The sequence below is a fragment of the Haliotis rubra genome, unplaced genomic scaffold (genome assembly GCF_003918875.1).
Source record: "Haliotis rubra isolate DU_JTF1 unplaced genomic scaffold, ASM391887v1 Scf40, whole genome shotgun sequence".
Taxonomy (NCBI): domain Eukaryota; kingdom Metazoa; phylum Mollusca; class Gastropoda; order Lepetellida; family Haliotidae; genus Haliotis; species Haliotis rubra.
Window position 1 is genome coordinate 1,567,816 of NW_025767080.1, and position 15,790 is coordinate 1,583,605.

At 40.5% G+C, this 15,790-nt stretch overlaps 1 protein-coding gene and 1 long non-coding RNA gene across 3 annotated transcripts in view; both read right to left on the reverse strand.

Moving 5' to 3' along the window:
• LOC124287400 (probable 2-oxoglutarate dehydrogenase E1 component DHKTD1, mitochondrial) overlaps window positions 1–11,173 on the reverse strand; it is a 47,414-nt gene extending 36,241 nt beyond the window's left edge. The window contains exons 1-5 of one of the 2 annotated variants that reach the window (XM_046723933.1): window positions 10,972–11,173; window positions 6,464–6,581; window positions 5,016–5,187; window positions 4,652–4,759; window positions 4,151–4,262 (exon numbers count right to left, since the gene is read on the reverse strand). In XM_046723933.1, the coding sequence (XP_046579889.1) occupies window positions 4,151–4,262; window positions 4,652–4,759; window positions 5,016–5,187; window positions 6,464–6,581; window positions 10,972–11,104 (643 nt within the window). In that variant the 5' untranslated portion in view covers window positions 11,105–11,173. The remainder of the gene's footprint in view (window positions 1–4,150; window positions 4,263–4,651; window positions 4,760–5,015; window positions 5,188–6,463; window positions 6,582–10,971) is intronic. The other variant, XM_046723934.1, reaches the window with a different exon arrangement.
• A 1,230-nt stretch (window positions 11,174–12,403) lies between these two features.
• Window positions 12,404–14,459, reverse strand: LOC124287369. The gene is made up of 3 exons (XR_006901256.1): window positions 14,344–14,459; window positions 13,734–13,737; window positions 12,404–12,476 (listed from the first exon to the last, which is right to left on the reverse strand). It is a non-coding gene; the product is annotated as an uncharacterized LOC124287369 (long non-coding RNA).
• Between the last annotated feature and the right edge of the window lie 1,331 nt (window positions 14,460–15,790).

The following is a 15,790-nucleotide window of genomic DNA, read 5'->3' on the forward strand; positions in this document are numbered from 1 at the left end:
AGTCTAACATTATGTTCTATGAGTGTGTGGCTATGTGTGTGAGTCAATGTCAAACAGAGTCTAACATCATGTTCTATGAGTGTGTGGCTATGTGTGTGAGTCATTGTCAAACAGAGTTTAACATTATGTTCTATGAGTGAGTGGCTATGTGTGTGAGTCAATGTCAAACAGAGTCTAACATCATGTTCTATGAGTGTGTGGCTATGTGTGTGAGTCATTGTCAAACAGAGTCTAACATGGTGTTCTATGAGTGTGTGGCTATGTGTGTGAGTCAATGTCAGACAGAGTTTAACATGGTGTTCTATGAGTGAGTGGCTATGTGTGTGAGAGTCAGTGTCAGACAGAGTTTAACATGGTGTTCTATGAGTGTGTGGCTATGTGTGAGTCAGTGTCAGACAGAGTCTAACATCATGTTCTATGAGTGTGTGGCTATGTGTGTGAGTCATTGTCAAACAGAGTCTAACATGGTGTTCTATGAGTGTGTGGCTATGTGTGTGAGTCAATGTCAGACAGAGTTTAACATGGTGTTCTATGAGTGTGTGTGGCTATGTGTGTGAGCCAGTGTCAGACAGAGTTTAACATGGTGTTCTATGAGTGTGTGTGGCTATGTGTGTGAGTCATTGTCAAACAGAGTTTAACATCATGTTCTATGAGTGTGTGGCTATGTGTGTGAGTCATTGTCAAACAGTTTAACATCATGTTCTATGAGTGTGTGGCTATGTGTGTGAGTCATTGTCAAACAGAGTTTAACATCATGTTCTATGAGTGTGTGGCTATGTGTGTGAGTCATTGTCAAACAGAGTTTAACATGGTGTTCTTTGAGTGTGTGGCTATGTGTGTGAGTCAATGTCAAACAGAGTTTAACATCATGTTCTATGAGTGTGTGGCTGTGTGTGTGAGTCATTGTCAAACAGAGCTTAACATCATGTTCTATGAGTGTGTGGCTATGTGTGTGAGTCATTGTCAAACAGAGTTTAACATCATGTTCTATGAGTGTGTGGCTATGTGTGTGAGTCATTGTCAAACAGAGTTTAACATGGTGTTCTTTGAGTGTGGCTATGTGTGTGAGTCAATGTCAAACAGAGTCTAACATCATGTTCTATGAGTGTGTGGCTATGTGTGTGAGTCATTGTCAAACAGAGTTTAACATTATGTTCTATGAGTGAGTGGCTATGTGTGTGAGTCAATGTCAAACAGAGTCTAACATTATGTTCTATGAGTGTGTGGCTATGTGTGTGAGTCATTGTCAAACAGAGTCTAACATGGTGTTCTATGAGTGTGTGGCTATGTGTGTGAGTCAATGTCAGACAGAGTTTAACATGGTGTTCTATGAGTGTGTGGCTATGTGTGTGGAGTCAATGTCAAACAGAGTCTAACATCATGTTCTATGAGTGTGTGGCTATGTGTGTGAGTCATTGTCAAACAGAGTTTAACATCATGTTCTATGAGTGTGGCTATGTGTGTGAGTCATTGTCAAACAGAGTTTAACATCATGTTCTATGAGTGTGTGGCTATGTGTGTGAGTCATTGTCAAACAGAGTCTAACATTATGTTCTATGAGTGTGTGGCTATGTGTGTGAGTCAATGTCAAACAGAGTCTAACATCATGTTCTATGAGTGTGTGGCTATGTGTGTGAGTCATTGTCAAACAGAGTTTAAGATCATGTTCTATGAGTGTGTGGCTATGTGTGTGAGTCATTGTCAAACAGAGTTTAACATTATGTTCTATGAGTGTGTGACTATGTGTGTGAGTCATTGTCAAACAGAGTTTAACATGGTGTTCTTTGAGTGTGTGGCTATGTGTGTGAGTCAATGTCAAACAGAGCTTAACATCATGTTCTATGAGTGTGTGGATATGTGTGTGAGTCATTGTCAAACAGAGTTTAACATCATGTTCTATGAGTGTGTGGCTATGTGTGTGAGTCATTGTCAAACAGAGTCTAACATTATGTTCTATGAGTGTGTGGCTATGTGTGTGAGTCAATGTCAAACAGAGTCTAACATCATGTTCTATGAGTGCGTGGCTATGTGTGTGAGTCATTGTCAAACAGAGTTTAACATTATGTTCTATGAGTGAGTGGCTATGTGTGTGAGTCAATGTCAGACAGAGTCTAACATTATGTTCTATGAGTGTGTGGCTATGTGTGTGAGTCATTGTCAAACAGAGTCTAACATGGTGTTCTATGAGTGTGTGGCTATGTGTGTGAGTCAATGTCAGACAGAGTTTAACATGGTGTTCTATGAGTGTGTGGCTATGTGTGTGAGTCAGTGTAAGACAGAGTTTAACATGGTGTTCTATGAGTGTGTGGCTATGTGTGTGAGTCAGTGTCAGACAGAGTCTAACATCATGTTCTATGAGTGTGTGGCTATGTGTGTGAGTCATTGTCAAACAGAGTCTAACATGGTGTTCTATGAGTGTGTGGCTATGTGTGTGAGTCAATGTCAGACAGAGTTTAACATGGTGTTCTATGAGTGTGTGGCTATGTGTGTGAGCCAGTGTCAGACAGAGTTTAACATCATGTTCTATGAGTGTGTGGCTATGTGTGTGAGTCATTGTCAAACAGAGTTTAACATCATGTTCTATGAGTGTGTGGCTATGTGTGTGAGTCATTGTCAAACAGTTTAACATCATGTTCTATGAGTGTGTGGCTATGTGTGTGAGTCATTGTCAAACAGAGTTTAACATCATGTTCTATGAGTGTGTGGCTATGTGTGTGAGTCATTGTCAAACAGAGTTTAACATCATGTTCTATGAGTGTGTGGCTATGTGTGTGAGTCATTGTCAAACAGAGTTTAACATGGTGTTCTTTGAGTGTGTGGCTATGTGTGTGAGTCAATGTCAAACAGAGTTTAACATCATGTTCTATGAGTGTGTGGCTGTGTGTGTGAGTCATTGTCAAACAGAGTCTAACATCATGTTCTATGAGTGTGTGGCTATGTGTGTGAGTCATTGTCAAACAGAGTTTAACATCATGTTCTATGAGTGTGTGGCTATGTGTGTGAGTCATTGTCAAACAGAGTTTAACATGGTGTTCTTTGAGTGTGTGGCTATGTGTGTGAGTCAATGTCAAACAGAGTCTAACATCATGTTCTATGAGTGTGTGGCTATGTGTGTGAGTCATTGTCAAACAGAGTTTAACATTATGTTCTATGAGTGAGTGGCTATGTGTGTGAGTCAATGTCAAACAGAGTCTAACATTATGTTCTATGAGTGTGTGGCTATGTGTGTGAGTCATTGTCAAACAGAGTCTAACATGGTGTTCTATGAGTGTGTGGCTATGTGTGTGAGTCAATGTCAGACAGAGTTTAACATGGTGTTCTATGAGTGTGTGGCTATGTGTGTGAGTCAGTGTCAGACAGAGTTTAACATGGTGTTCTATGAGTGGGTGGCTATGTGTGTGAGTCAGTGTCAGACAGAGTCTAACATCATGTTCTATGAGTGTGTGGCTATGTGTGTGAGTCATTGTCAAACAGTCTAACATGGTGTTCTATGAGTGTGTGGCTATGTGTGTGAGTCAATGTCAGACAGAGTTTAACATGGTGTTCTATGAGTGTGTGGCTATGTGTGTGAGCCAGTGTCAGACAGAGTTTAACATGGTGTTCTATGAGTGTGTGGCTATGTGTGTGAGTCAATGTCAGACAGAGTTTAACATGGTGTTCTATGAGTGTGTGGCTATGTGTGTGAGTCAGTGTCAAACAGCGTTTAACATGGTGTTCTATGAGTGTGTGTTTATGTGTGTGGCTATCCTGACTACTGCAGGTTTTACATTGCTAGTCCACTGAGACACTTTTCTGCAGTTTAACACAAAATACCCAAATGCAGCAACAGTATCCCGACTCTGAGTTAACAAGTCCATATTTTATCCCGTAATTGCAAGGTATGAGAGGACTGAACCATTCAAGTTCTAATCTCAGGGCCGACACTCTATCCACTAGACAATTGAGGCAGTCCAAATCAAACCAAAACTCAACATGATACATTAAACCTTGTTTCAGCTATACAGACATGTCAGTGGATGGGAAGCCCAATGGGATCATTTTGGATGATAAATAAAAAATGTAACTCATGTCTTTTTATGTTTAACAACTCAGGTTGCTATATTTTACATCAAATAGCATGAAGGTGAAATTCTATACATTAACAACATACTTGATGCACTCTTCCTGAACACCTCATCAAATACTCCCATCATGCTCTCCCCGCCCTCTCCTCCATAACGCTTCACCGTGGTGAACTTGTTGGCCAAAAAATGATCAAAAGCCTATGGAAACAACATAATGAAACGATTATTAAAGGTACACTTTGAAATTCAACCGAAACATATTTACTGAAATGGAAAGCTTAATCCAGTGGATGTTTTCTAGTTCCACATATTGTGCAAAGTATTTAACCATGACAGGAAATCCTGCTCACTGAATGTTGAAACCGCCTACAGCTAGGTACATATAAACATACTCTTTACATTACTGTCGTATGTGAGTGAGTGAGTGAGTGAGGAAGAAAGTTAAGTTCTTCACCCTGCAATCAGCAATATTCCAGGTATTTCAAAGCGGATTGTTAATAGTCTGGGCCAAACACACTACATTTAGTACTGAAATCTAAACATTACTCTTCGTATCTGTCAATATTTTGTAACAGGGTATGCCTCACCTGACATCTAAGCATAAGTTTGGCAAGGTCAACCCGCCTATCTGCCTCGAGTGAATTTTGACCATTGGTTTCCATGGCAGCAGCAAACCAGCTTCTCTCCTCTTCAGTCTGGGGAATAGAAGACAGACGACATAACTGTAAGATATCAACTGAGGCTGTTTTCTTTAGTTTAGTTTAGTTTGTTTGTTACCTAGCTGCTTTCAGCAATAGTCCAGCACACACGTCACATCAGCCTGTAAATAATTAAGTCTGGATCAGATAATCAAGTGATCAAGCGGCCTATATTATTACATTCCATAAGACAACCATATAGTTTGGCCCTCACACAACGAAAGAACTATTTCTAGATGTTACCTATCTTTACCTGTAAATGTGAAAATTCAGCTGCAACATGGCTGCAGTAGATGTGTTCAAGTTGTGTGATGAGGTCTGCCACAGTTATCTGCCCCTGACTGTTGTTGTATATCCCATCAAGACTGGCCACAGTTTGGTTTGGGGTCAGTCCAAACCTGCTGAGTGAGAGTTCCGCCGGATCTCTGGAAAAACAAATGTTTCTGTAATGGTCCTATAATATTGTAAATGTTACAAATACTATTCTCAAATTATCTGAAACTATTGTAGTGCTATCATTACTTCAGGAAATTACCCTAAGGTAGGCCTACATGTATTTATGTACACATGGGAAAGTTTTACATACATAATATGTACTTCAAGAATAAAGTCCTTGGTCTCATATTAGCAACCTTAGTGTTGAGGTGAGTTTAGTAGTGTGTGGAGCCATCTCAAGACGATATACCATGGCACTTTGCTGATGCAGGGTTATTTACCTCTTTAGTCATGTGGACAAGGCATCCAGCATTGGATCAGGTCTGTGTTTCAAATCCCAGCATGGGAGCTGGAAATGTTATGGCTGCTACATTGGCACCCAAAGTTGGGCTGAGCGTGTTCAAATCAAATTGGAGAACAATAAGTCTCAGTATGTACTAAGCGGTAGTATGTAGGCTTGAAGGAGTAGCGTGTGTGATCATTGCAAAATGATATCCTTACCCTGACAGCTTGTTGTGTTAGTTATCACTTTTAAGGCACAAAGCTGGGTAATTTGAGGAAAATCAGTCGAATTTCTTATCAGTTTTGAGTTTTGCTGAGTAAGTTTTAGCCACTGCACATAATGCATAAATTTAAACAATCGGAAACTGATGACTTGTCTAACAAGCGCGCTACCACAGCTCAGCTTCCACCTGGCACTGTCTGTTTGATCCTTCACAAGGTGCTAATTGAACTGCACTACATTATTTGTAACCCTGGGGCAAACAGTGAGATGATAGAACAAGTGTATTTATTGCTGAATACCATTGTTTGTGAGGTGAGGTGAGGTGAAATTGGGTTTTACGTCGTGCTTGAGAATATTTCGCTCATATGACGACGTGCATGCGTGTGTATGTGTATATGTATGTGCGGCTGCTTGTACTAGCCCAGACTTATGCTGGTTTTATAGTGCTAGCCCACTGAGATACCATGCCGCAGTGAAGCAGGAATACCCCACTCAGACACATTATACCGACTCCGAGCCGACCAGTCCTTGATGTACCCATTAATGCCGAGCACCAGGCAGGGACCAACAAGTACCATATGTTAACGTCATTTGGTATGACGCGGCCGGGGATCGAACCTGCGACCTTCCGCTCTCCGGGCAGACGCTCTAACCACTACACCACGGAGGCGGTTAACCATTGTTTGTACCATAAATATCAGAATATTAATAATCATATTATAATGACAAGTTGTTTTGATGCAACGAGTCCAGCTCCTCACCCGATCTGTGTAATCCCCAAGGGATCTAGTCTGGCCTTCTTGTGTCCAAACTGCCGATAGGCCTCCACAAGACGGAACACATTGGCATTCTCAGTCCGGTTCCGCAGCTGCTCAGCGGCTGAGGAGGGAGGGACACATGTTGAAGTTGAACATTATTTGCAAGAAATGAACTGAATGAATACTGCCATTCAGATAACACTGGAAGTTAAGCTCATGCACCTCATAACTGAGACTCATTAGTGATATGTCACATGGTTCAACAGTAGGAGAGACAACAGCACAGGGGTTCAAAAATCCCATTGCCCGACGCCCGGGACAAGTCAGTTTTCATTTCGGGCAATCAAATAATGGTATCTTACTTGTCCTAGATAATTTCCACTTATGGTTTCAAACTGCAAATAAACTTTGATTTAATTTCATATCTGCTCAAAATGTAGCTATTAAATTTCGCAATGATGATAAAGTAGAGTTATCTTTCTTTGTTATTTATCACTTTTCAATAAATAGTCCAGTAAACATTAACATCAAATACCATGTTGATTTCTTTTTTCATAATTACATCATCATAATTATGTCATAAAATCAGGGCAAGTGGAAAATTAGTCAGGATAAGTTACTTTCTTAAAGTCACTCGCCCTGTGGCAAGTGGCTTTTTAATTTTTTTTTGAACCCCTGCAGCAACACAGCAGTAGAGATCACCGGGTGAGTGGGTGGTGTTCAGGTGAGTTGGGTGGTGTTCAGGTGAGTTGGGTTCAACAGTAGGGGAGACAACAGCAACACAGCAGTAAGGATCACCGGGTGAGTGGGTGGTGTTCAGGTGAGTTGGGTTCAACAGTAGGGGAGACAACAGCAACACAGCAGTAGGGATCACCGGGTGAGTGGGTGGTGTTCAGGTGAGTTGGGTTCAACTCCAGTTTGAACAGTGTTGAAGGAAACCCTCCCAAAAGGCAAGTCTTTGGTATTTACCTCACTATAGAAACCCACAAGCATGTGGTGCAGACAAACCAAGGTTAATCATGAGGGTGAATATGGGATCTGAACCCATGCCTAAGTGATGCAGATTTGTTCAGCAAGGGGTAGTACCAATCTGATGCTCAGGACAAATTTACCTCCACTATGGCAAATCTAATCATGCAAATGCACTTTTCAGTGATAAACATTTTGTGATTATGGGTCTTCTGACCTACTAGATGTGGCACAAGTTCATACAGCTCTGAGGTATACAATCTGCCCCATGAAGTAAATGTGTCATGGAAACTCACTTTATACAGTTTTGCCATATTTTGACATATGTCACTATTGGGATGGCATGCCAGGAAACAAGGAATCTAACAACAGATTTTATGCAAAAAACATTTATGTGAAGTAATTCACATTTATTTTTTATTTATACAGTGTGAAAATCACTATGACCCAGGTGTTCTCGTTTGGACTATATGATCAGACAAAATGTCCTATTAGTGTGTCAGTAAATTGCATGTGCAAGCACAACTTGACAGTCTGTGAATGAGTCCAGCTGATTTATTTATGCTAACACAGAACAGCCTGGGACTGCTTCTGCTTTTGTCATGGAACTTAAATCTCATTATTCTGATATTCTTTCCATGGCACCAGCAACTGTCTGGATGGACAGAACAGTCAAGCTAAGTCTGTGGCACTGGCAAATCAAAACTGACTGTAATCTTACATGAAGACTGTAAAAACAAAATATTAAATAGTATTTGCATCATTATACTCTTCATCTTCTAGTTTTCAATAAAAATGAAAATGAAACTGCCATTCACCATTTGCCCTAACTTGAAGTACATCTACCCCCATTTATATAAGACAAAATATTAGGGATGTCAACTTCTTCTTTATTCAAATGTATACACAGTGTTTCTGGACTATTCCTTGCCCCTTCGTCAGGTGAATGAAGTGCGTCAGGCATGCGGTCGGCATAAATTTGGTGTGTCCGGAAATATGCTTTGAATACGCTTGGCATTCTTCGGAAGTGCGTCAGGCATGCAGTCGGCAGAAATTTGGTGTGTCCGAAATACCCTCGGCATGCCCACTGTATATGCAGCTGTTTGCGGCAACAAAAATAGGGTTATGCAAATCATACGCACCTCATAAGCAACGGATGTGCTAAATTAGTTATTTATACACTAGATGTGCGTCACACCTAAGTCAAAGTAATCGAAAACTTTCGCAATTTTGAGCGTGCGGGCTGTGTATTGAATTTCTTTTATGAGGAACTCTTGATTAAGCACTTGATATATGCAAAAGTGTGACAGGGGCTTAAGAGTAAAAGAACAGTGCAAGGCATTTTGTCTTAATCAGTAAGTAGTCTTGTATTATTATCCTCAGATGCATCTCAATAATCGCAGGGATGGATCAGTCAATAAAATATCTCTGTTGTTGAATACACTGTTTCCTAAACAATGAGGACCCCACAGACAGTGACATGAATGACTTTAATATCACATTTTAAGCCTCATTTATGCGAGTCTTTTAGCAACAGGAGGTAATTTAACAATGGGGGTAGATGAGGATCTTGAGAGGCATGTAGAAGTTGGTATTCAAGTATAAGACAAAACATTATAGATGTCAACTTCTTCTGTTCGTGATGTAATCCTGTCATGTGACTTAATGCCACCTTTGGGCCAGACTGGGTTGGATGCAGTGACAGAAAGAGGTCAAGTCAAGCCCTCCGTCTATCTGCTGACCTTGCATACGGTTGAATGTATGTGGGAAGCCCTGCTCTCTATACTCTCATGCTCGAGCATGAATGAGATTGTTTTCAGGGACTCGGGTCAGGTAGGTCCTGATTGGGTGCAAATGTACCCAGATAGTTTTTGTCATCCCGGCTCTGGTAGACCAATTCCCAATCAATATCCAAACCTTCAGACCTACAGAGTGTACCTGGTTAGGGTTGGGTTATGTAAGTATGGGGTCAGGTAATGTCGGGTCAGGTAGTATGGGATTGGGTAGTCAAGGGCAGGGTTGGATAGTATGAGGTTGAGTACCAGGGTAGGGATGGGTAGTATGGGATCAGGTAGGATAGGGTTGGGTAGTATGAGGTTGGGTTGTCTAGGGTAGGGTTTGGTAGTATGGGGTTGTGTACCAGGATAGGGATGGGATCAGGTAGGATAGGGTTTGGGTAGTATAGGGCTGGGTAGTCTAGGGTAGGGTTGGGTAGTATGGGGTTGTGTTGTCTAGGGTCGTGTTGGGTAGTATGGGGTTGTGTACCAGGGTAGGGGTGGGGTCAGGTAGGATGGGGTTGGGTAGTATAGGGCTGGGTAGTCTAGGGTAGGGTTGGGTAGTATAGGGCTGGGTAGTCTAGGGTAGGGTTGGGTAGTATGAGGTTGGGTAGTCAAGGGTAGGGTTGGGTAGTATAGGTCTGGGTAGTCTAGGGTAGGGTTGGGTAGTATCGGTCTGGGTAGTCTAGGGTAGGGTTGGGTAGTATAGGGTAGGGTTGGGTAGTATAGGTCTTGGCTGGGTAGAACACACAGCAACTCTTATTCAGTTCAGTGAATGAACTTACAGAAATTATCCATAGACATATCAGAGAGAGTCTAATATTTTAATTCCAACTGGTAAACATCCTTAATGCTCTCATAGCTGCTATCAGATCAGTGCATCTGTATGACAACCTATCTTTAATGAAATCTAAATATTTGAAATCATCCATCCAATTTATAGCATTTTATGCTCAAACATTTCCAGCAGACTGGGCTTTTAGGATGCTGTGTATACAACTCAGTAGGCTAAAGGTTAAGGTCAATTTTGTGTACTAAATGTTTAGATGGGTGTGACCTTACTTTGAAACACATATACCACGCAACATAAATACTGGCTGATGGTGAGTTATTGTAATTTATCATTTTATAAGGGAAATATCACATTAAACCCGCGGCAGAAGGAATATTTTTCTGAATGAGTTGGTACTTTATGCTGAATGTCTTCTTTGTAAATTGCAATCACTCGTATTCAACACAATAGCCATATAGTTTATTAATAGCACACTAGAAATAATGGAAGATTGTTCAGGTCCACACTTCTCATTTTATCTGCATAAGATGTCATTTATTCGGCATACCTACCATTTATTCTTTTGGTATTCAGGCAACAGCTGATTTGGAATTCAATGATTTTTTCATGAACACTTTTGTGTTTTCTTTAGATACATGCTATTAAATATTTCTATTTATCGATCATCTGCCTTTTAGGATAGATAAATCTCGCAATAGCAGTTCATTATTTCACGTGGAGGTGTGGTTGGATACAATTCACCCGATTGGTCAAAACTGGGTGTTGACCCCCAATGTACTTACATACAGTAACAACCGTTTGTAAGTTATTTAGTCCATAACAAGTTTCACATAACGAGCAGTCTAAATCTATGTAAGTAATACCAGCGTGGTGTGACGAATGAAGGACATATCTAAGAGCACAGTGGTGTAAACAAGCAGTGCCACATGCCAGTGTCAAGGACATCGTATGTTGAGCATTCGGAAGGAACTTACATAAAAAATCGTTGTTTTCTCGTGATTGTCTCAGCTTAAATCCGAATACTCCCGATCGAGCATGGTAGAATAGTGCTTGAAAGAGGCAGGTTGCATCCTTTCGTCTACGGAGAGCCCTTGGAATCTTCAACATTCTGAAATAAAACCCACACGTTTACACTGACAAGTAACTCGGCCGCTCATTCGGGTCAAACCTGCCAGATCTTCCGTAGATCTGCCTGGCGCCCGAGATTTATAACGTTCCCACAACCTGCTTGGCATGTGGCATTCGGGGGTCTACTGGCAGGGTTGGGGGGTTAGACTAATGCTTAGTCTCTGAATATATATAAGTTTGATAGTAACAAACAAGCCCATTTAAATTGAAAAGGAGACCAGAGATTCAGAACCTGAGGAAATCTAGACTTGCTTTATTTAGGGCTTTAGCACCGCAGAGAGGGCTAGACAGTAGGGAAAATAATGTGGTTCAGGGACTGTGAGACAGACTAGGCGGGGGGCTCAGCAGTGTGATACACAGGACGCAAATTAAAGTACGCAAATTTAAAATAACCGATAATGAAGCACGTAATATACCTTGAACAGTTATCGAATTTCAGTTTTCAACCTTTAATTGAGATTTGCGTGAAGTAGCATTTGGGAATCAGATGTAAGCAATGAGAGTGAAGAATTAGACGATATTCGGGTTTCAGAAGCAGGGGGTTGGGGAAAGGGTGGCATCCCCATCTAAGGTTTCCTCATGTATACTGTATATTCCATGTCATTCTTTCAACAGAACGTTCGGGACTTATCAATACCCCAGATAGCATTCGGACGTTGGCCCAACGTTGGTAATGTTGGCAAAACCATTTCCACCATTGGGCCAACGTCTGAAAGCTATCTGGGACGTTAGAGTGAGTGAGTAATTTACGCCGCACTGAGCAATATTCCAATTATATATGGCGGCGGTCTGTAAATAAAAGAGTCTGGACCAGACAATCCATCTGGAGATCATCAGCGTGAGCTGATCTACGCAACTGGGATACGATGACATGTGTCAGCCAAGTCAGCGAGCCTGACCACCCGATCCTGTTAGTCGCCTCTTACGACAAGCATGGGTTACTGAAGATCAATTCTAACCCGGATCTTTAGAGGTAGTAAAGAAGTGTCTTGATGAGACACATACAACACTGTTTATAAGCCCCTTTGTGAGATGTTTGGTAATTAATTGTGCACCTTTATGTTATGAACGCAGGTTAAACTTTAGATCTAGGTATTATACATATATAATACCCGTACTCTCAACTTTATCAGTGTCCGCGACGTCTAAAGTACAAATATTAGTTATTATTTGTTTGTTGTTTACCCTCGCACTCAGCAATATTCCAGCTATACTCAAAGGCAAAGGTGATTGTGATTGACTTGAGTTAGATGTGTGAATTAACAACTGATATTTTTATATGATGAGACTTTTTAATATTGCAAGAAAATCATTCCACTATAGGATAGCAAATGGCACATTGTAAACCTTTCTGGCGGACACATGCTAATGAGGTCACAGTCAGAGAACGGTCAAAATGAACTTCACGCAGTCAATAACGTGTATGTCCACCATCAGCATTGATACATGTTTGACACCCGCGCTTCATACAGCCAATCATAATGTCGCATGAAGTATTGTGGAATGGCATTCCATATCTGTGGAAGCACCTGGCGGAGTTCCTGAAGCATGATTGGAGGATTTGGTCAACGTCAGTCAGTGTGACTGGTTGGAATCTTTGGCGCAGATTGGTGGCTCGAATCCAAAGAACGTTGCATGGCGTGGTTACAGGTGGACGGCCACTTCGGGGACGGTCTGCAATGAAGGCGTTTTGTTGATAACGTCTCCACAAGCGGCATGCATGTTGTGTTCCTGTGCACGTTAAACTTCTATGCGACGTTGTGCTGGGGTGTTCCGGTTTCAAGCATTCCAATGGCTTGCCATCATTCATTTTCAAGTAGCCGTGGCATAGAGAATGGCAAGCAGATGCTTTCAAATTTGTGTTTTTCGGACCGTCGACGTCTAAACAATGATTCGAAGTTTAGAGGCGCACTTTTTAAAGGGCCTTTTTTTCCACGGACTTCTTGAAAGCACGAAAAACTCATGTAAAACAAAACCTCCCGACAGGGCCCTGTATGGGTTAAGGATTAAATGTATTATAAAGAATATTAAAATGCCTTATAAAAATTGTCTCATTAATATAAACAAATGTGTTGACCACATTAACTTTTGCCTTTGAGTATATTGGTCAGCGGTCTGTGAATAATCGAGTCTGAACCAGACAATTCAGGGATCAACAGCATGAGCATCGATCTAAGAGAATCTGGTATCGTACTCAAGATCTGCTGCATTTCTTATACGGTGTGTTTCCAATGAAAGCATGTTTTGAATGATACCTGGGTATTTAGTATTATCACTCGCCTAGCAAGGTTTTTCTTTTTCTAAGGGAGGCACACGTGCGTCCCTTAATCGCCCCAGGATCCGCTACAACGCAGATTATCGATGTGAAGAAGACATGATCATTCATGGAGATTTAGGTTTAGCATCGGTTTCTCGTGAGACCGCTTTAAACGTGGGGTTTGCTTGTATGATTCTCGAATACATGAACTATGCCTAACAACAATAATAGTGCCATCAGCGGTCTGGAGAATTATTGTTTTGCAAGTGTGGTTATATCTATATTCTGAAATATGCAGTCATTGTGGGATACAATATGAAAATCGATCACGTGAAGTGCCCTAGAAACTACTCACCTGACAACAGACCAACGTATCCATGTGTAATACGTTTTATAGGCAATACCACTTTTAGATCTGTGGTAATACTAGCCTTATAGCTACTACATAATACAATAGAAACTGGGATATGTGGTTTTATACTTGAAGTCTTCTCTTTGAGTATCCATTATCTATACAACATACTATCAAATGGTTTACTTCAGTCACAGGTCAATGGGTTTTTAGAAGCCCATTTCCAAGTAACTAAGTGTAGCCTGTGTTATAGGAGTGCGTTAACTAATGTCTATGAGTCAGGATAAAACTGAAACAACTCCTCCAACATCAACTATCATCATCATCATCATGTTTCCTTTTCACCTGTACAATCATGGGTTTACTGCATGAAACTACTTGATAAGTAAGTGCATATATAATCAGGACGATTTGGGGATTACCCAGCCATAAACAGACAACGTTTTCGCAACGTTGTGGGAAGGTTGTAGATTGGTAGTTAGTATTACCTCATCTTATAACGTTATGTCACAACGTAATAACAACGTTGCAAATTTACGTTGAGGAAACGTTATATGCTTTGGGCTCCTCACAACATTGTAACAACGTTTCTTAGACTTTCTGTAAAACTTTGAGATTCTTTCTTCACTATTCAGCAACAGCTTCAGAAAACATGTGACCAAAACAACATACAAATTGACGAATAAACATTGAAGTGAATTTCTGCCTTGTTTCTAATGTACTGTTCACTACTGGGAAAACTATTAATGTTAATAGAACGTTAAGACAACGTAAAATACGTTGACGTAAAATAACTTTACCTTGTGGCGACGTAAAATGGGGTATCACAACGTCAGGCCACAACATAGTGACAACGTAAATGGGAATCCACAGAATAACGTTGTAACAACGAAAGCGTTGTGACAACGTGAAATTGTTACCTGGGTAGAACCCAAGGAAGTGATCTGCTTGCTCATATATATGATTGGGTTTCGTTCCTTTACTATTTCTATTTTAACGGAAAAGCACCAGAATGCCACTATCGCCTTTTCTGCGTGTAGATGCCATGGAGCTCATACATGTGTATATTGACAAGTGGCATATCCTGATACCGACTGTGACAGTATCCCCCGACCCAAAACCCATGGTGCCTACTTCCCAACCAGTTTAAACATCCTGGATCCACCAGTCTGGCTGTTGCATTATGGAATATGTATAACAAGAGTTCCCTGTGTACAGTACTTTACAGACTAAATATTCATGTTTCTTGAGGTAGAAATACAGAGTAACTCATTCACAAAACTAGACAGGTTCAGACTAGGTGAAAAATTTAAAAATACTAATGCTGCTATACATTCCTGTCTATAATGCTCACTTTTTACACACACACACACACACACACAAATAAAATTAACATATAGATGTAGAATTTTGTTTCATTATTTCCAAAGTAAATCAATTTATGCAAGCTCATAGCAAAACATAGCAGGTCATCAATATCTGTAAAAATGTATGCAAGTTATTCCCTTTTATTACACTACCTGGTTATAAAAAGATTTCAATGTAACTTTGGGTTGATGATTTTTGTCTACTTCAATATATTTGTTTGAAATCTCATTCAATACTGTATAAATGTACATTAATTTGGGCGAAATGAATGTAAAAATTAAAAAAGAAACAAATAACACATTTTAGGCGGAACCTTGATGACACAGTTTGTTGACCTTGTTTACTTGGAGTGATATGATATATTATTGACTACTTATCATATATAAAATAGTATGGTAATATACTGAGGGAAAAAATAAGGGATCACATTAAAGCACAAGTGTTCCTTTATTTTTTCCAAGGTTTCTTCACAAGCGTTGTATCGCATAGCTTGTGAAGAAACCTCGAAACAAATAAAGGAACACTTGTGCTTTTATGTGATCCCTTATTTTTTCCCCCAGTATATTTCCCTGTACATGAATAGGGCATATCAATTATACTCTAGTGTGCAAGAGACAATATGGTAATGATGTACAGTGTCACCCACGATTTGCTCCCTGACCAAGCACTACTGATTAGATTAACTCCA